At 40.6% G+C, this 21,421-nt stretch overlaps 1 protein-coding gene across 1 annotated transcript in view; it reads left to right on the forward strand.

The window, feature by feature from the left end:
* The window catches only part of LOC145392089 (uncharacterized), a 51,780-nt gene extending 33,861 nt beyond the window's left edge, over positions 1-17,919 (forward strand). Inside the window, exon 5 of the mRNA XM_080266544.1 lies at positions 17,218-17,919. Within this exon, the coding sequence (XP_080122670.1) occupies positions 17,218-17,453 (236 nt within the window). The 3' untranslated portion in view covers positions 17,454-17,919. The remainder of the gene's footprint in view (positions 1-17,217) is intronic.
* The last annotated feature ends 3,502 nt before the right edge of the window (positions 17,920-21,421 follow it).

A 21,421-nucleotide genomic window follows, 5' to 3' on the forward strand; every position in this document is an offset into this window, starting at 1 on the left:
GTTTCGAGAAAATTCGCCATCAAGTCAATTCGCCGTCAGACTATAATTAACTTGTTTCTTCCTGCTGTAGTTGCATTTGCATACATATTCTAGCATCACTCGTAGCTGTCTTCATTAATGACGGCAAATTGTCTTGTTATTGTTGTGATGGTGAATTCTCCCGAAACCCACGCTAGGTGCCTCACCCTGCATTGGATTCCCTTCTTACCTCCATTAAGCCTGTTGTCCTCTTGGGTTAAGGTGAGCAGCTATATTCTTGTTGGTTTAGTTAAGCCATATCCTTGTTGATTTAGTAAAGCCATAATCTTGTTGGTTTACATTGTCTTAGATAATATGCCTTAGATGGTTTCGCTGTACAGTACAATACTTAGGTCATAAAGGAGTCTCAAGGGTTGCCCATGAAGGGGGGTGGCACCCATACTTAATTTTTCCCATAAGTTTATGCATTCAGAGTACACGAATTCCTAGTACGTGACGTCCTCTGCCACCCATATACTTGGGTACTATGAGTGCCTACTGTCCTTTGATGAAATTCCTTAGGTCCATGGAGTCAAATGCCAGACCATAGTCCTCAAAAGTTGCTACATTTTGGGCAATTGCTTCTTCCTTTTCCCTTTTTAGTATGGTGGGATGTCCTGGTTGATGAATGTGCAACTTTTCAGTTGTGGCCTTCTTTCTGTCTAAGATTGTGCTGTGGGGTGCATTAAACTCGATGGCAGCTTTGTGAACAGTCATCCATCCATCCAGAACATCTTGAACAGATGCATTAAGGTTCTCTTGAGAGTAATTTTTAAACTTGGCAACTCTCTCTGTGGCTTTCTTCTTGTAATTTCTTACCATCTGTAGATAGATAAATAAGAAAAAAAGGCCCTTGTAAGTTCCAAGGAGGTGTAAGGTTGAATAAACTGAAAATGCTTCAGCAATTTTGTCACTGTCTGGATTTTTTTTGAAGGGTAATTATTGATCATATTTAATAAAATATTGGGTACACAAATCTTAATAGTCTATAAACCTCCATAAAAAAATTTGGTTGTTGTCGGGTGTCTTAACCCCTAACCGTCGGTTGACCTGTATGATGTCATGATTCAGGGCGTGGAGCGCCACCGGCTGACATGATATACCGCACTCACCTTCCCGCCACCCTTTGAACTCGTGACCATTTTCTGTGATACCCACCGGGTAGGTAGGACCCCCAGGTACCCCGCGGATGCGCGGTTCAGTCTGTACATGGCAGTGGTAGTGTGAGGAGCCATGTCTTCTTCTTTGTCATCGTCCGATTCCGTAACACCGCATGAAGGGCCAATAGCCTCATCAACCCCCACGAAAGTTTTGCCCTTAGTGCTGGGGAAAGGGCTCAGTGACTGACCAGGTGTGAGGGAAATTGTAAGTAGTGTACAGGTATGCACAAGTATTATTCTTTTATATACATAAGTGAAATATAAGATATTCTAAGTTATATCTAGTAAGTGTTCTGAAATAAGTATTTTATAGTAAGTTTTACAAGTGTATTGCAATAAGTGTTGCTGTTTATGGTTACTTGTGAAACAGTGATTGGAAACACCTTCAGTAACCCTCTCTAGTACAACGAAAGAAAACCAAAAATGCATGGGAGAGTAAGGAAATGACCTGGTTGGGTGTAACTAAATTTTTTTCCTCGTTAATCAGGAAACAGTGTTGAATATGTGAGCATTAGTGTATTTGTGATGTGAAATACAAAAAATGTAATTGTATAATGTTAGTAATATTTTCACGTTGACCCTGATTAGTACAAAGTAGTCACAGTTTCTGTACAAGTATTTACTGTACCTCATACTCAACCATACTGTGTGAAACAGCCAGAGCATTTACTTCTCAAAGTTCAATTACCCATAATCGTGATGTCAAATGTAAATATAAGTCCCGTAGTAGAGGGAAAATATTATAATTGATGCAAGAAGTGAGTGATAAAAATAAAGAGCTATTCTTTTCCTATATATCTGCGGGGCATAGTTACATTATGAAATGGACGGAAAACATTATGGGGAGCCACATGGAAGGGGTGCTGACTCATTGCTACGACGGTGAGCAAAGAAAAGTAGAAAAAATGATTGGAACATTCCGAGAGGCCGAGCAGTGTTACAATCACCACTCCAGTCAGTGCTGCCAACGAGTCCAAGACCACTGGCGGTGGCATGCAACTGGATTAGCCTGCCAAAACATGGAAAGACCAGTCTTATTTAACTTATCCTTACTCATCGATGGGACCATTTGGAGACCTCGGGATACTTTCATTCGAAAGATAAAGAGTTGGTGAGTCGTACGTATACAGTACTTAATTTTTTCTCTAGCTATAATAGTTTGACTGATATTAGGGTTTGAAGTAAGGTGTATTTTTGCCAAAATCTCGGAAATCCCCAGTCAGGAGGAGTGGGTGACAGCCAGAAACCCCTGGCGGCTAAGGGTTAAATTATGGTACCTGCACCATAATATTTGCTCAGCAAGTCTGTAGGAAAAACAGTGCCATAAGAACAAAATGACAACAAAAGAAATAGGGACTAAAACAAAGAGTAGAAAAATAGCAAATCCACATAAATAAATTACAAAGCATACAGCATGTGATAAAAAAAAAAGAAATAGAACATGTAAGTGAGTATTTTTCATAAATTAAAGAAAAAACCTATGCAACCAGCAGCCAGCTGTCTGAAATAGCCCCGTCTTTATGTCTATCTATCTATCTATCTATCTATCTATAGTCTGACGCTCTAATCCTGCAAAGGGTGGCCGCAGACAAAACGCCTCCAGGTCGCTGTCACCCACCATTTGACTGCCCTCCCCCCAACTCACTCCCCCCTCCCTCATATACCTCTCAACTCCATTCCTCTACCTCATCCTCGGTATGCCCCTCCCTCTCCCTCCCTCCACTTCACCTATATACAGCCTCTTAGTTAATCTTTCATTCTCCATTCTCTCCACATGTCCAAACCACCTTAGTGTATATCTGCTAACTTTCTCAACTACATCCACATATACCCCACAACGTTCCTTCACTTCTTCATTTGTCAACCTGAGGGTAATAGCCCTGTCTGATGGTATATATCAATCTGTCTATCTATCTATCTATCTATCTATCTATATAATATATATATACAGTGCTTGACAGAAGTATGTGGCACCCGGCGCCCCCCCAACAAAACAAACCTTTCAACTATGGAAAAAAAACATGTAAATAATGCATTATAATTACCTTTAATGCTTGGTAGGGTTTCCTTTGCTCCTCTTCACGGATCTGGGACGTCATGGAAGTGAAAGGGTCAGGTTCCTCAGGTGCAGGGGTGATATACATCCCCAGGACTCACAAATGGCTGCTTCCAGCTTAGGCAGAGAGCTTACGTCCTTCCCTTGGAGATTCTTCTTTACGAGGTACCAGACGTTTTCTAAAAAACTATGAATATAATAAAAAGGGTAATTAAAAATTATAAGGATAAACTAACTAAAGATGAAGTTAATTACTTAACCAACGTTGAATATAAGACAAGCCTATTTTACGGTTTACCAAAACTTCATAAGTCCAAAATGATAATTGATCAAATTAATGTTTGTAGTACAGAAGTGATTTCTGTAACAAACCCTGTAGACCTTAAAATGAGACCAATTATTGCGGAACCAGCTTGCCCTACCCACCGTCTCAGTCACTTCTTAGATATATTACTGCAACCTTTTCTGAAATACATACCTTCATATATCAAAAACAATCTAGACTTTTTAAACAAGATTCCTACTAAATTAGATGATAATGAAATTTTCGTAACTCTTGATGTGGTAAACCTATACAGCAATATACGCCATGAACTTGGATATGAAGCTATCACTTACTGGATTGGTGAACACTATGATAATACAAATCGTATACCTGCAGACCTAATAAAAGAAGGATGCAGTTTAATTTTGGAAAATAACTCATTCGAATTTAATGGGCAAAATTACTGTACTTACAAGTGTCAGGAACAGCAATGGGGACAAAATTTGTGCCAAATTATGCCAATCTTGTATTGGGTTACTTAGAAAACACCTTATATTCTCAGGTGTCAGCACATTTTGGTAAAACAATAGCAGATAAAATGAAAAAGTACTATATGCTATACCTAGACGATATCTTTATGATTTGGGATGAGAGAGATGGACATTTCTCAACACTCATAAACATCATGAATAACCTGGACCCCAAACTAACATTTACATGTGACACAAGTGGAGACACAGTCACTTTCCTAGACATAAAACTCATTAAGCAAGATAAGAAAATAATCACTGACATTCATTATAAGGAAACTGATACAAAACATTATCTAATATATAGTTCTAATCACCCCAGACACACAAAAAATAACATAACCATTTAATTTAGCACGGAGGATATGCACAATAGTTTCAGAACCTGAGTTAAAAGAAATAAGATTAAGTGAACTGAAAGATTTTCTTCGACAACGTGGATATCCCAAAAGTATAATAAAAAATGGCATAGAAAGAGCAAAACAAATACCCATAGGCAACCTTCGGAGCTCCAGTAATAAAGAAACAGCCAGTGATACACACACAATACCATATATAACAACCTATAACCCAAATTATGATGATCAATTTAAAGAAGTCTCATGTACAATTAATGTTCTCCAAAAAGCACCTGAAACACAAGAAATATATAAAGATATCTCCTTAATTAAAGCAAAGCAGCAACCCAATAATCTAAAAAGAATTTTAACAAAGGCTAGGTTTAATAATATATCTAGTTTCAAAGTGAAGAAATGTGAAGACAAAAAATGTAAACTCTGCATGGAAATAATTGAAGGCAGTCAATTCACTTTTCCCAACGTCAACTACACATTGCAAATTAACGAAAACATCGGATGCTCGACACAAAACTGCATTTACGTAATTCGCTGCGGTGGATGCAAAGAGATTTATATAGGCGAGACCTCAAGTCTCAGGCTTCGTACTAACCTACTTAGGGGTCATATTAATCACGGTAAAGGTTTATATGTTAATACCCACATAGCAAAATGTGCAAAAAAATGTTCTCCAAACTTCAATATTATGCCCTTCTATAAAGTAAAAAAGGATGATCCTATATTGAGAAAATCAAAGGAAAAATATTTCATAAGCAAATTTAAACCATTACTGAACAGAGATCTATGAGACACTGACCTAATTACAGCTTCAAAAAACAAACCTTTTTCCGAATTACGAAAATGGGGCAATGGAAGCTTCACACAACTCGAACTGAAACTAACAACAGTGGACAATTCATACCAAATATCAGTGGCTATCAATCACTTGTAGGAAGCACAGCTCTTCCTGAGCCACTATTTTTAACTGAGGATCTATGAAAATAGAGAAATGCATTTTAATTAAACTGTGATTTTAGTTCACAATATACAATTTTAGTACATTCCTCCTGTTTGTGCGCATGCTGTCGATATTCTAATAAAAGGCATCAGTGTGCATGCATATTTATAAATATATTTCCCCACAAGAAGATTTTCATACATTATAAGCCTATATATATACAGTATATATATATATATATGTGTGTGTGTGTATGTGTGTGTGTGTATGTGTGTGTGTGTGTGTGTGTGTGTACTTACCTAATTGTCTTTACGTAATTGTGATACACAGGAAATGATCTATGCTTGTGGGGTCCCGTCTCTGTTTCTCGATAAGTCAGATTTAGCTTTAAACTCATTTAAGTTTTTAGACTGGATGATCTCTTTGTCCAGGCCATTCTACAGGTCTATACATCTATAAGGAAAACTATTTCTTGATATCCTTCAAGCAGTTTGGCTTCTTCAATTTCATTCCGTGTCCTCTTGTCACTCTCTTATCCCATAAAAACACATCTTCTCTGTCAATTTTATCTACTCCCATCATGGTCCTGAACACTGCAATCACATAGCCTCTCTCTCTCCTTTCCCGTAAGGAAGGCAAATCCAACTTTTCCAGCCTCTCTCTGTATGACATCTGCCAGACTGGGGATCATCTTGGTTGCTGTTCTTTGTATTCTCTCAATCTTGTTTATATCTTTATTTTTGTGTGGGGACCACACTACTGCTGCATATTCTAATCTGGGTTGGATCATGGCCACTATCAGTTTTTTCATCATCTCATCCATATAATGAAATGCTACTCTTAATGTTCGTCAAGAGTTTATATGTCTCTCTAACTGTCTTGTTAATGTGTTTTTCAGGTGACAAACTATCCTGGACCAGCACTCTCAAATCTTTCTCTTCTCTTGCTTTTGTGATTGGTTCATCACGTATCAAATAATTCAGTGATGGCCTCTTGGTACTTTTGCCCATTTCCAATATTTTACATTTCTTTGCGTTGAATTTCATTTCCCACATCCGGCTCCAATCAAGTATCCTATCCAGATCCTCCTGCAGCATTTTACAATCCTCCTCAACCTCTACCTTCCTTAAGATCTTTGCATTATCAGCAAACAGACTTGCATGACTGTTCACTCCATCTACCATATCATTTACATAAATCAGGAACATTACTGGCACCAACACGGAGCCCTGTGGGACTCCACTTGTTACTTTCCTCCATCCAGACATCCTATCCTTTATTACTGTCCTCATTTCTCTCTCTCAAAAAGTCTCTCATCCATTCCAGGAGGTTTCCCTTCAGTCCTCCTATATGCTCTAGTTTCCACATTAGTCTCTTATGGGGTAACTTGTTGAAGGCCTTCTCCAAATCTAAAGTAATCCCTATACTATCCGGACTCCCCACTTACCGAACATTATGGGCCTGGACCTTTGGAACCCAAAAATAACCAAATTAAAAAAAAAAAAAAAATCCCCCCCAAATCCTAATTTTTTCCCACCTGTAATTTGAAATTGCCACGTGGCTCCAAACAGCTGTTTACACCACGGCCCCTTCACCCTTTCCTTCCTCCCCCCTCCCCCCTCCCCAGTCAGGGTTGCCATTTGGTACTTTTCATTATCAAATGTGGGCCAATTTGGTAATGAAAAACTTGTTTGGTAGTGAATCAGCATGATCCATTACCAAACAGATTTTTCACATGTATAAAGATATAGAGAATGGAGATGGTGTACTGTGTGCTTCCTTTAATTAATCTGCTGGCATACATAGCTTAACAATAAACATGCTGCTGATTATAAGGAGAGTGGTTATTTCCACTTGTACATATAATTAGTGAAGAATAAATGCATCCTTTAAGAATTGATAATGAAAAGTTAAGTTTGGTAATGAAAATTGAGGGGTTTGGTAATGTGGCTGAGCTCAGATCTGGCAACCCTCTCCCCAGTTACTGCCTAACCTTCGTCAAGGAATGACGTTCATCAGAATGGATGCTGCACGTGCTCGTTTTTGTGAATAAACAGTGAATAAACTGCAATACCTCGCCACTAGACCACATGGGAATTTACAGTGTTGTGCAATGTTAAGAAATTAGAATTTAGAGTGCAAAGGATTAAGTGTGGAGTGCAAAGTGGCGGTTGAAACTGGCGTGGCGCAATTAAGAGCAGAATGTGTAGTGTTAAACAATTATAACTCACAGTGCAAAGAATTAAGTGTAGCACAACACTGGATTACTGTATGTGCTTCAAGAGCATTTTCACAACTACCAGAGCCTTAGAGGAGGTGGCCACAGACATGCTGTAAGTAGCCTGTACATTGCTTTACGTATTTTCCATACTTCTAATTCCTCATTCTCTGGTTCCTTTTCATTTATTTCATGCTTTATGTCCATTATTGGTGTGAATAGGGTCTTAAATAGGTTTAAGTAAGTGCTATGCATGTCTGTTAGGGAGTTATTTAGGTGGCTTTCAAAGGCAGAAGGGTGACTCTACACTGAGTGACAAGCCAAATGGTTTCCTGTACACCAGGAAACCATTTACTATGCTGGGTGGTAACCATATAACCAAATTTTGGCTCCTGGTGGTTTAGTGGGTAATAAAGGTGCTCTAATTGGATGGAGCTGGTGAAGGTTTATATCCAAGGGATGGTTGGGGTTTATTGCTCACGTAATGCCACTCAGGGATGAGTGAGGCTGGTCACTCTCATCTTAAATGCCAGGACCAACTTTCCTAGCTCCGGGCTCCTGCGCTCCTCATGGGGCAACGTAGGATTAAATGATGGATGGATGGATGAATATTTTGGCTGAAAGTCAGTTTGGATTCGGAAGTGGAAGGTCAGATGTTTCCAACTTGTTGAGCTTTTACTCAAGAGCGACTGATGTGCTACAGGAGAGAGACGGTTGGGTGGATTGTGTGTACAGTAATCCCTCCGCTATCCAATGTAATAGAGCCAAAGGCATGTCCGGAAAGCGGTCCTGTCCAGAAAGTGCGCCTCTGCCTGCTGGATCTCCTAGATATTTTATCCATCTATCTTTCAGGATTCTCTCGCACAATTTTGCGACCATGCTGGTTAGGGACACTGGTCTATAATTCAGGGTTTCTTCCTTGTTCCCTCTCTTATAAATTGGTACCACATTTGCCCTCTTCCATTCTTGAGGCACTTTCCCCTCCTCCAGAGAACACACAGTTAAACTGTGAATCTTATCCACCAGTTATGAACAGTATTCCTTCAGTATCCAGTTAAAGATTCCATCTGGTCTTGGGGCATTCCTTACATCTTGAGTTTCCAGTAATTTATACGCTTCCTGTACTTCCACTTTTATATCTTTTATCACTACATTTCTAGTCACTCCCTTCCCTTCCACAAACTCCTTTTCATTAGTGAAAACCGATTGGAAACATTTGTTCATTATTTCAACTTCCATTGCCGCATCTTTATAGACCTCCCCTACTTTCAGTTTGGTGATTCCTTCCTTTTGTTTCAGTTTGCCACTGACAGATCTATAAAACAGTTTGGGTTCATCCTTACAAATGTCCGTTATACCTTTTTCAAAGTTCCTTTCTTCCTCACTTTATTCTTGTGTATTCGTTTCTAGCTCTTTTATATTCTTCCTTAGTTCTCTTATTATCTCTCTTTCTCTAGTTGTTCCACGCCGTGTCTCTCTCCTTTTTTGCTGTTATACACCTTCTATTAAACCACTCCTTTTTCCTGTTTTCTTTCCCCCATACTTTTGGCACATTTTTTTCCACCCCCGAATTATAAAGGTCTAGAAAGATGTCCCACTTCCTCTGCATCTCTCGTTTCTTTGAATGTTCTCCAATCTGCGTTTTCGAAAAATTTTCTCAATCCTGTAAAGTTTGTTTTCCCAAAGTTGTATCTTCCTTGCCTATAAAGCTCGTCTCTTGGCACCACACTCCCTATTATCGTTTGGAACCCAATGACCACGTGATCACTTTTTCCTATAGGACACAGGTATTTCAAAGATTCTGTTACATCATGTTCTTTGGTAAACAGTAAATCTAATCTTGCTGGTGTGTCTTCACCTCGCAACTGTGTCTTTTTTAACCCATTACGTCATCACATTGTTCATTGTTATATTTAATAATATAGTGCCCCACGAATCTTTGCTGCCTCCTGAGCCCCATTCCTCCCAGTTCACCTCTTTACGGTTAAAGTCCTCCATTAAAATTATATTGTTGCTTTTCCCAGTCATTTTCTGTCGATAACTAGCCATGTCTGACAACATCTCCTGGTAATCATCATCATTCCATGCTCTTGTCTTAGGGGGAACATACACTACCACCATATCTCTCTTACTGTTCTCTCCAGTTTCTTGTTTCATATTTATTACTTCAACCCTACCCTCTACCATCCACGGTATTTATGTTGTTCTTCACTGCTGTCATCACTCCTCCTCCCGTTTTTTCTTTTCTGTCTCTACTCCTATATACAGTGCTCGTCAGAAGTATGGGGCGCCCTGCGTCCCTCCTGAGAAACAAACCTTTCAACATTGAAAAAACATATAAATAATGCATTTTATTTACCTTTAGTGCTTCGTAGGGTAGCCTTTACGTTTCTTCACGGACCTGAGACGTCTTGGAAGTGAAAGGGCGAGGCTCCTGAGGTGCTGGAGGGGTATTTTGTCCCAGGAGTCACGAATGGCGGCTTCCAGCTTAGGCAGAGAGCTCACGTCCTTCCCTTGGAGACTCTTCTTTACGAGGTACCAGAGGTTTTCAATCGGGTTGAGGTCTGGGCTATTTCCTGGCCAGTCTGTCATGAATGATACCTCGCAGTCACGAAGCCAATTGGTGACCGATTTGGCCTTGTGAGCAGGTGCACCGTCCTGCTGAAACACTCGTGCACCTGTTAGCTCGAAGGAGTCTGGTAAATGATCACACAGAAGCTCCAGGTAAACATCCTGATTCACTCTGAGGTTCTTGGGAAGTACAACAAGCTTTCCCAAACCCTTCCCTGAAAAACAACCCCATATCATGAGTGAATCAGGATGTTTAACTGTGCTTTCTACATACCGTGGGTCAAGTGGGTCACTACCTTTGCATGCTCCTCTGTTACAGGTAACACTAAACGTTGCCTCATCAGACCACAACACTGACAACCATTGCTCCTCACCCCAATTTAGATATTTATTAGCAAAGGCAAGCCTACGAATTCTCTGGCTGCTAGAGAGAAGAGGCTTTTTCACAGGCCTGTGACTTGTGTAACCAAGCTCATGCACCCTACGAGACACTGTTCTCACTGACACCTCACCAAACACTTCCGGGTTGCTCTCCTTAATTTTCCTTGCACTCACACAAGGATTAAACTCCACTGCACGTTTTAAAACATTAACAGACCTTGGGGAAGTTTTCCTAGGCCTACCAGACCTCGGTTTCTTTGTGGGAACTTCACCACTGTTTTCCTCCCGAAACCGCGCACACCAACGACGCACTGTCGATCGTGCCACACCAACCAATTCACTAATTTCCTTTGTCTGGTGGCCTGCCTCCTTTAGAGCAATGATCTGGGATATGATTTCACTCGATAGTTCACGGGTAGGTGCCATAACAAAGTTTTGAAGGCCAAAACACTGCGGGACACTCGGTAAAAAATGGCGCAATTTGAGAGGGACACTCGGCGGAGTTCCTCTCTCTCAGGCAGCCCGTGGGCGACTGAGGCGGGAACCAACCAGTGCGTCAGAAGGCCTCAGACTACCGTGACGTCATGCTCGGAGCTCAAACTTGTGGCTCAATTCTTACCCCCAAAAATGGGTGATTCTTTTTGGGCCATAAGTATTGCGCGCCCGGCGGACAACGCTGAATACTTCTGACGAGCACTGTAGACATCAGTATCTTCTCTTAACGTGGTCTCTACAAAGCACTTAACATTAGGCTCATGTACTCTCAAGAAATCATTGCTTTCTAACCTTGCCGATGTTAAACCATCAACATTTGTATATGCCACCAAATTATTTTTGTTGTTTTTTATTCCCTTTTCTCTCTTTCCCTCCATTGGTACCACTTCCTCAATTTCTGATCCATAACTCTCCAATAAAACACTGTCTTCTCTTCCTCCATTCTCTGTTTGTTTTTTGCCGTTGCTTCCTTTACTAACTCATTTATTTTAGCTCTTTCTTCCTCATTTGCATCTCTTCTTTTCCAGACATTTTCTAACCTTTCTTTGTCTGATAATTTCCATGTTCTATTGATGATTTCGTTTACCATTACCTGGGACTTAAACTTTACCTTCCGCCTCGCCCTTCCTTCCTCGTACTTTCCAAACCTGAACACTTCTTCAATCTCTTCTTGAGCTTCATTGTTACCCTCCATAACTACTGATATTATTTCTTTAACCTTACTTAGTTCTTCTCTTTCAGATCTTACTGTCATACTTTTTTCTTTTACTCCTGAAATTGTTACACATTTTTTCTTAACTGCTACATCCCTGACTAAAGATTCTTTGCTTCTCAGCACCCTAACCACTTCCTTCTTCACCTTTTCCTTGTTTTGTTGTTCTATAATCTCTTTCAAATTTACATTTCCTTCCTCCTGAATTTTCTTCCACCCCTTCTCTTGCTCCTTGATTTCCTTAATGTGCTCATCTTACATCCTTGATTTGGATTCATACTCATCTAGTTTACTTTTCATCCTGTCCCTTTCTTCTTCCAACCTCTTATTCTCCATCTTAAGCTGTTTTATTTCATTAGAGACAGATTCATTACTCACTTTTAATTCTGTGACTTCTTTTTCTTTTTATGCGAGGAAGAAGGAACCAAAGGCCATGAGCCCGCAGTAACAGTTCCCTCCAAGAGAAAAACAAAATACAATATAGAGCCAAATTCAAGATCCGATCACTGTATGTACAAACTTTTTCCAGTTTATTCCATAGAATTTTGATCTCTCTCCTGCTCTAAGGTCCGTTCCTGTAACTCTCTAATTACTGCCCATACCTTTCTTAGCTCCTGGACATTCCTGTCCGCTGTTTTCACTCCTCCTGCTACTCTTGTTTGGTTCAGCTTAGTACTTCCATTTCCCACATGATCTTCGGAGAAGCCCGTGAAATCCTCCTCGCCAGTTGTAAACAAAGCACCGTCCCCCTCTGCCATGATGCAACCATATGGAAACTTTCTGTTTCCACTATATCTTGTACTCTTTATGACCGAAACCGCATTTTTCTTTTTAACTAGTGTCCGATGGGACCACCACTCACATACTGATTCACATAATCACAATGGGCTGGTCTCCTTTTTCGCTGCTGATTCAGAAATTTTTCCCGACGATCCAGGAAGAGCTCCATCTCTGTCAGCGACCTGTGCGTGTGTGTGTGTATTTACCTAATTGTATTTGCCTAATATTGATATACAGGAAATGAGCTACGCTCGTGGGGTCCCATCTCTGTTTCTCAGTAAGTCAAATTTATTTTTAAACTCATTTAAGTTTTTAGACTGGACAATCTCTTTGTCCAGGCTATTCCACAGGTCTATACATCTATGAGGAAAACTGTATTTCTTGATATCCTTCAAGCAGCTTGGCTTCTTCAGTTTCATTCCTTGTCCTCTTGTTGCTCTTTTATCCCATAAAAACTGATCTTCTTTGTCAATTTTATCTACTCCCACCATGGTCCTGAACACTGTAATCATGTCGCCTCTCTTTCTCCTTTCTTGTAAGGAAGGCAAAACCAGCTTTTCCAGCCTCTCTCTGTACGACAGATCTGCCAGACTGGGGATCATTTGGTTGCTGTTCTTTGTATATTTTCAATCTTGTTTATATCTTTCTTTTTGTGTGGTGACCACACTACTGCTGCATTTTCTAACCTGGGGCGAATCATAGCCACTATCAATTTTTTCATCATCTCCTCATCCATATAATGAAAAGCTACTCTTATGTTAGTCAGGAGTTTATACGTCTCTCTAACTGTCTTGTTAATGTGTTTTTCAGGTGACAGACTGTCCTGGACCAGCACTCCCAAATCTTTCTCTTCTCTCGCTTTTGTGATTGGTTCATTACCTGTCAAATAATTCAGTGATGGCCTCTTGGTACTTTTACCCATTTCCAATATTTTACATTTCTTAGCATTGAATTTCATTTCCCATGTCCGGCTCCAATCGTGTATCCTATCCAGATCCTCCTGCAACATTTTACAATCCTCCTCAACCTCTACCTTCCTCAAGATCTTTGCATCATCAGCAAACAGACTTGCATGACTGTTCACTCCATCTACCATATCATTTACATAAATCAGGAACATTACTGGCACCAACACCGAGCCCTGTGGGACTCCACTTGTCATTTCCCTCCATCCAGACATCCTATCCTTTATTACTGTCCTCATTTGTCTGTCTCGCAAAAAGTCTTTCATCCATTCCAGGAGGTTCCCCTTCAATCCTCCTATATGCTCTAGTTTCCACATTAGTCTCGTATGGGGTACCTTGTCAACGGCCATCTTCAAATCTTAAATCTAAATACACACAATCCACCCAGCCATCTCTCTCCTGTAGCACATCAATTGCTCTTGAGTAAAAACTCAACAAGTTGGAAACACATGACCTTCCACTTCTAAATCCAAACTGATTATCAGCCAAAATATTCATCTCTTCCAGATATTTTATCCATGTATCTTTCAGAATTCTCTCACATAATTTTGTGACCATGCTGGTTAGGGACACTTGTCTATAATTCAGGGGTTCTTCCCTGTTTCCTCCTTTAAAAATTGGTTTCACATTTGCCCTCTTCCATTCTTAAGGCACTTTCCCCTCTTCCAGAGAACACACACTTAAACTGTGAATTTTATCCGCCAATTGTTTTCTGCATTCCTTCAGTACCCAATTAGAGATTCCATCTGGTCCTGGGGCTTTCATTACATCTTGGGTTTCCAGTAATTTATACACTTCCTGTACTTCCACTTTTATATCTTTTATCACTACATTTCTAGTCACTCCCTTCCCTTTCACAAACTCCTTTTCATTGGTGAAAACTGATTGGAAACATTTGTTCATTATTTCTTCTTGCATTGCTGCATCTTTATAGACCTCTCCTTCTACTTTCAGTTTGGTGATTTTTTCCTTTTGTTTCAGTTTGCCATTGACAAATCTATAAAACAGTTTGGGTTCGTCCTCACATTTGTCTATTATACCTTGTTCAAAATTCCGTTCTTCCTCTCTACGTATTTTAGTGTATTCATTTATATTTTCTTCCTTTGTTCTGTTGTTACCTCTCTTTCTCCAATTGTTCCACACCGTGTCTCTCTCTTTTTTTGCTATCATACACTTTCTATTAAACCACTCCTTTTTCCTGTTGTCTTTCCCCCTTACTCTTGGCACAAATTTTTCCACTCCCGAATTATAGAGGCCTAGAAAATATCCCACTTCCTCTGTATCTCTCTTGTTTCTCTGAATTTTCTCCAATCTGCATTTTCAAAAAAATTTCTCAATCCTGTAAAGTTTGTTTTCCCAAAGTTGTATCATCCCTGCCTATAAAGCTCATCTCTTGGCTCCAAGTTCCCTGTTATCATCTGGAACTCATTGACCACATGATCACTTTTTCCAATAGGACACAAATATTTCAAGGATTCTATTACATCAGGTTCTTTGGTAAACAGTAAATCTAGTCTTGCTGGTGTGTCCTCACCTTGGAACCGTGTCTCTTCTTTGACCCATTGCGTCATCACATTGTTCATTGTTATATTTAATAATATAGTGCCCCACATATCTTCGCTGCCTCCTGAGTCCCATTCCTCCCAGTTCACCTCTTTAGAATTGAAGTCACCCATTAAAATTATATTGTTGCTTTTCTCAGTCATTTTCTGTAAATAACTAGCCATGTCAGACAACATTTCCTGGTATTATCACTCCATGCTCATGTATTATGGGGAACATACACTAGTGCCATGTCTCTCTTGCTATTCTCTCCAGTTTCTAATTTCACATTTATCACTTTGGCCCTGCCTTTCTACCATTTCCACGGTATCTACATTTATGTTGTTCTTCACTGCTATCATCACTCCTCCTCCAGTTTTTTTCTTTTCTGTCTCTTCTCCACAGTTTGTATTTACCATCTCCCATATGAACATCAATATCTTTTCTTAACTTGGTCTCTACAAAGCACCTAACTTAAGGTTCATGCACCCTCAAAAAATCGTTGATTTCTAGCCTTGCCGATATTAAACCATCAACATTAGTATATGCCACCTTCCAATTATTTTTTATGTGTCTGTATGTGTGTGTGTGTGTAAATTCATTTCAATTTGTTTAATTGTATATCCTCTGTCATCCCACCATAAAAATCCACCTGCAAACATTTCCAGTGTTATTCTGGTAATTATTCATCTCAAACTTAGAGTCTAGGGTAGTATTTAATAATAATAATAAAAAACAATCTGTATGAGCGATTAACAGACTTTTCATCCTGTCTTAGACAGAATGACATGGGAAGTCTTAATTATAAGATCAGTCTCTGTAACTCTCATTCCTATCGAACATTACAAAATGAAGGCAAACAAATACCTGTGACCGTAAACGTGTGTTATATATGCAGAAATGTAGACAGATTCAGAGAACAGTGTGATACCATACAAACAACATACCGCTTTTGCACTTGAGAATACGTTGGACACCCTATCATCGGTTATTGATACAGTGACGTGAGCAACTCTTCAAACTCTCCCACCCCTGACCACCATCCCTTCCACTTACAGTTACCAGATATGTTGTGTCTGGCTACTGCATCGTGACTATTCGTCGACCACCAATGTGCCGAACAGTGGGTAATGCGGAACTTTCCTTGACTGTACATATTGGTAGGGTTGTGCATTTATTTATTTATTTATTTATTTTTTTTCAAGGAGTATATTCATATTCCAGTGTGTGTTTTGATATCTAGAAAGAGCCGAAAGACTGCAGGACACTGCTAAAATTAGGAGGGGTGTACGTATTGTTTTTTTTTTTTTTTTTTTTCTTAGTGTTCAGGATTATATTGCATATTGCAGTGTGTGTTTTGATGTCTAAAAACAGCCAAAAGACCACAGAACACTACCAAAATTAGGAGGGGGAGAGGACTGTACACATAGCTTGAGTGTAGGTAGGTAGGGTAAGGGTACAGTAGAGAATATTGCTCCGTATTCAGACATTGCCTATATCCAGATATGCCTTTGGCTCTAGTATGTTGGATAATCGAGGGATTACTCTACTTTAAAAATCTGGGAGCTGTTTTTGGAGAATTTGTATATAACTAATTTTTGTGCAGAGCTAATCAAGGAAGGGAGAAAGAATGCAGTACAGTACTAACCATGTCTTCCCCACTCATCATAGAAGGTAACCATCCACCACTCAGCATCTGTGTAGTCAGCAGCCTACAACACTAGAGGGGGAAGGGGTTGTAAGGGAGGGGAGGGAAGAGATGTGAATGTTTCTTTTCTCCTGATTTATGTGTGGCAGGGAAATCAGTGCTTTGCTTTGGATCTGCCCACTTTTTGTGAACCAGGGAAATTACATTCAGTACCAATGCTAAACAGTTGTTTGTAGTGCACAGAAATTAACACTTCCCCAGCTCAGCTTTGTGTAACTACTCTGCCCTGCACCCCGGCCGGGGATGAGTTCCCAACGAAATGAAGCTGTGTCGCCTGTGTTCACCAAATTGTTGCGCCATGTATTTGAGCCATGAAAAATTGCTCCAACAAATGACACACCGTGCATCATCGGGCCGGAATCGGTTGGCCAACAAATGACGTGTCGGCACGTCATCTGCCCAGAATAATGTTAATATGAACTATAGAGTCTTCAGTATGATTCTCAAAGTGCATACAACACATTGCTATGTATATAATCATTATTTTTAACTCTTTTTTAATGTTCTCAACCTCTGTCCTCAGATGCTGGAGGCCTTGTAGAGGGTCAAGGGTCCAGGCTGGCTTTGGACACAACCCCAACTAATCCTACTGTGGAGATCTCTGGGAATGAGGCTCATGACTCCACCCCACATAACCCCAGCCACCATGACTCTGCATCACATGACCCCTCCCAAACTTTCCCCTTGGAGCTCATCTCTCAGACCATACAGTTAGAATTACAGCGATCTCAGGCTTCCTCAACACCCTACCTTGCCTAATATTTTTTTCTAGCCCAGTATTCTCATTTTCTATACTTTTGTTTTCAGTCTGTTGCCTCCTCTTCTTGCTTATGCCAGGGCTGCTCTTGTTTTACTTGTCGACCATTTGTTTCCCAGCAGGTTTGTCTCATGTTTGATGCTGTTGTCATTGTCTCCAGTACAGTATTCCTTCCTAATCCCTGCATGGCCTCACTTGGTCATGTACTGTATTACATTTTTGTAAAATGAGTGGTACAGTTTCCTCCTTAAACCCCTCTTACAGTTGTGCCCTTCTTTTCCTTATTAAGGTCTAGATTGGTCACTCCAGACTTATATCGTCTTTTTATTCTGAAAACTGCTGCTGCTTACTTCAGCAATGCCCTCATGACCTAAGACTGCCCTCCTTTGTGATATTCTCATCTCTGCAGTTAACTGCACACCAGTGTATGTATTGTATGTATAGAAAGAAATTTTATTATTTTTATTGTTGAACCAAATACAGTTAAAATATTATTATTGTATGATTCTTTGTACTCCTGGTATACAGTATTATAAACAATGAAATTAATGATACTGGGAAGTGAAAAAAAAATTGTATGGGATTAATGAATGTTTGAGAATGCACACTGTGGTGTGGTGGCATTGTGTGAAACAAAGGTGAAAGGGTGTGAAGTGTGCAAGATCAAGTATGAGTGCATGTGGATGATTTTCCTCAACCCAGGTCTGTCTGATTGAGCAGACCTGTCAACCATAGGTAAGCAACTTCCCTTATCAGGTTGTCCCATAGGTTCCCTGCACCACTGATGTTTGTGCCTTAGTGTGGCACATGCTGTGCAATGCTCTAGTATGTGCATTATAGTGTGTAGGCCTAATCTGCAAGTTGGGCTTATGTCATCTGTGATTCCATCCAACCCAAATCTAAGCTGGTAGTTGGGGAGGGCTGGGCAATGTCTTGCTCTAAGCCTAGCTAGGAGAACTCGATCATTCCTGTTTAACCCCCACCATGCTAATTCTTATCAACGGGGTTACATTCCTTGAGTGATTGTTTTCAGTTTTTATTCATTTATTTATTTATTTATTTTTATTTTTTTTCTCCTAATAAGTTGATTTTTTTGTCACCAGATCAAGTGTTTCTGAGCTCGAACTCTTCATCCCACTCATCTTTTTGTAATTTACGTCTCTTGGGTGGGTGTGAGGGCAGCGATAAGTCGCCAGCACCACAGGAGTTGGACAGGTGTGAATCCGCCATTGCTGGGTCATAATACGAGACCTGCATTGCTAAATGTGTGGTATTTGGCAACCGTGGTGTGGCAGGGCTTGGCAACCTCTAATGGCATAGAGAGAGACTCAACGTTCCCATGGAAACCACTGACATATCCTCGTGCTTGAAATTATGGCCCGGAGACCAATCGCTTCATATGAGATGATGAGTGCAGCCAGGGATGGCCTGCATATCATCTCATATGAGGCGATAAGCGTGATGGGGGTTAAGGACACCTTCAGTGGCAGTAGGGGGAGGGGGGTGCTTTGTAGTATGGTGTGCATGAAGTGAGTATGTAGGTGTTGTTTAACTGTTAGTGTTGTAATATGTGGAGGTGGGATATTGTAGAAGGTTTGACAGTGTTTGTGTGGTGACTGTTTTATGTATTTAGGTGTGTTGTGTGTGTCTGGGGTGTTGTCTGTTGGAACAGGCTGCTGCATTGAATTGTGTGCCCGATATGGAGGTAGTCTCTGACCGGAAGGATTTCAGTTTCAGAGTGTAAGTGAGCTGTGGGGGTGATTTTGATGCAGCAAATGGTGATGTGTAGGGCAATGTATGATTTGCAAGGTGTTGTAGTGGGTATCAGATAGGATGGGAGCCCATGCCAAGGGAGGCATATATCACAGAGTGTTGTTTGTAGAATAAGGAAAGTGTTTCTTTTTGTTCCCTAAAGTCTGGCCCTGTAGTTGCCCTGAGTGCACTGAGTCTGGGGGTAAATCTCTTGATGTCTTGTACATGGTCCCTGAAGGCGAGTCCATTTTAATGTAAGTCACTTCAAGGATCTTAGTGGAGGGTGTGTGTGGCTCATGTGTATTGTTAAATGTGATGTAAGGGGAGTATCTATGTTCATGTATACTGCTGGTGATGAGTGTGGTGGTGGATTTGGCTGGCTTGATATTGAAAGGGTACAACAGGGAAGAAAGGTTGCTGATTCGTTGAAACCAGTGAAAAGGAACAGGGAAGTGAGCATGGAAGTAAAAAAGTCACTACATGATTGTATTGTGATATCAACTCTAATGTATGAAAGTGAAGCTTTGACTTTTAACTCCTACATGCGGGGGGTTTTCTGGTGTTGCACGTTCCTCCCTACAGGGGATATCTGTGACAGAAAAAAATACCCCTACTTCAAACACTAATATCTGCCAAACTATAATAGCTAGAGAAAAAATTAAAGATACATAAGACTCACCAACTCTTCCTCTTTTAAATGACAGTATCCCCACGTCTCCAGGTGGTTCCGTCGATGAGTAAGGATAAGTTAAAGTTCAAAGGGTGGCGGGATGATGTTTGCGGCTGTACACGTCAACCGGCGTTGCACCGCATCCAAAATCGTGACAGCTATACAGGTCAGCCAGTGGTTAGGGGTTAAAGGACACAAGTCAAGAGTGAGAGCAGTGGATGTGAGTTATTTGAGAGGTGCATGTGAAGTTACATGGAGAGAGAGACTGACAAATGAGGAAGTGAAGGAGCACTATGGTGTGGATGTGGATGAGATGGAAAGCATTGTGGTGGTTTGGCCATGTGGAGATGGAGAATGAGAGACTAATGAGGAGAGTGTATGCAAGTGAGGTGGACAGGGATAGAGGAGGGGGAGGCCGAGGATGAGATGGAGGGATGGAGTGGAGAGGTATATGAGAGAGGGGGGGGTGAGCTTGGAGCAAGGCAGTGAAGTGGAATTGGGCAGGACAACATGGAGGCAATTTGTTTGTGGCCACCCTTTACGGGATTGAGGCATCTGGCAATAGATAGATAGATCTTCATGATGTCCTCAACCCAAGTCTGCAGTGTGTTGAAGTATTGTTGCAGTTTGCAAACTGTCTACAATATGGTGTGTGGTTGTTATGGATGTGTCATCTGCATATGAGGCAGTGTTTGTGGGTGGTTGGGGTGTGGGAATATCAAGCATGTAGAGGCTGATGAATGTGGATGAGAGAATGTAGCCCAGTAGTACTCTTTTAGGGAAATTTTGTATTTGTGATGACACCCTGGAATGTAACATGTGCTTGTCTACCAGATAAATAGTTGGCAGGCCAGTATTTTTTGTTGTTCTCCATATTTGTGTTGTATATTTTGGTAGCTTGCAGGGGTAGGGTGGCTCAGTGGTAGAGCACCTGAATTGAGACCAAAAGGTCGAGAGTTCGTTCCTTGTCCGGGTAGCAGCCCTCCTGGGAGAGGTAGTGCTCTCCCATCACCTAAAAGGGCTATATGATCTATCAAGTTCTAGCTCGTGGAATTCATTTTCCCATATAAAAAAAATTCCCCCCAATAAAGAAAAAGAAATGCTAGCTTGCATTGCCTGATGGCATCAAAGGCTTTACCAATATTTAATGCTGTGAGTAATGTATGGTGAGCAGGGATCATGGAGTTGATGCTGCTCGATATTCATTGTGCGAGAGTCAGTATGGTGAGTGTAGTGTGCAGTGCTTTGAATCCATGTTGTGAAGGAGCAAGGGGCACATGGGGAGTGACTTTGTTAAGAATGAGGTGTTCACTTATTTTGGATGGTGTGCTACGCAGAGTGGGGCTGTACAAAGAAAAGAGTGTTGGATCTTTGTTTGGTTTAAGTACGCTGATCCCTCAGTTATCATGGCGCATGTTAACGGAACCATGCAGTAATGAATCCACAGACTCTATGGGATTTATCCTAATTGGTACAAGGCACTCCAAGTTCTAGCCCACATTTTCCCATTCACAATAATTTAGACCCACTATATACTGTACATACATA

Source organism: Coenobita brevimanus, chromosome 21, assembly GCF_032717465.1.
Source record: "Coenobita brevimanus isolate Jiangsu-jjx chromosome 21, ASM3271746v2, whole genome shotgun sequence".
Taxonomy (NCBI): Eukaryota; Metazoa; Arthropoda; class Malacostraca; order Decapoda; family Coenobitidae; genus Coenobita; species Coenobita brevimanus.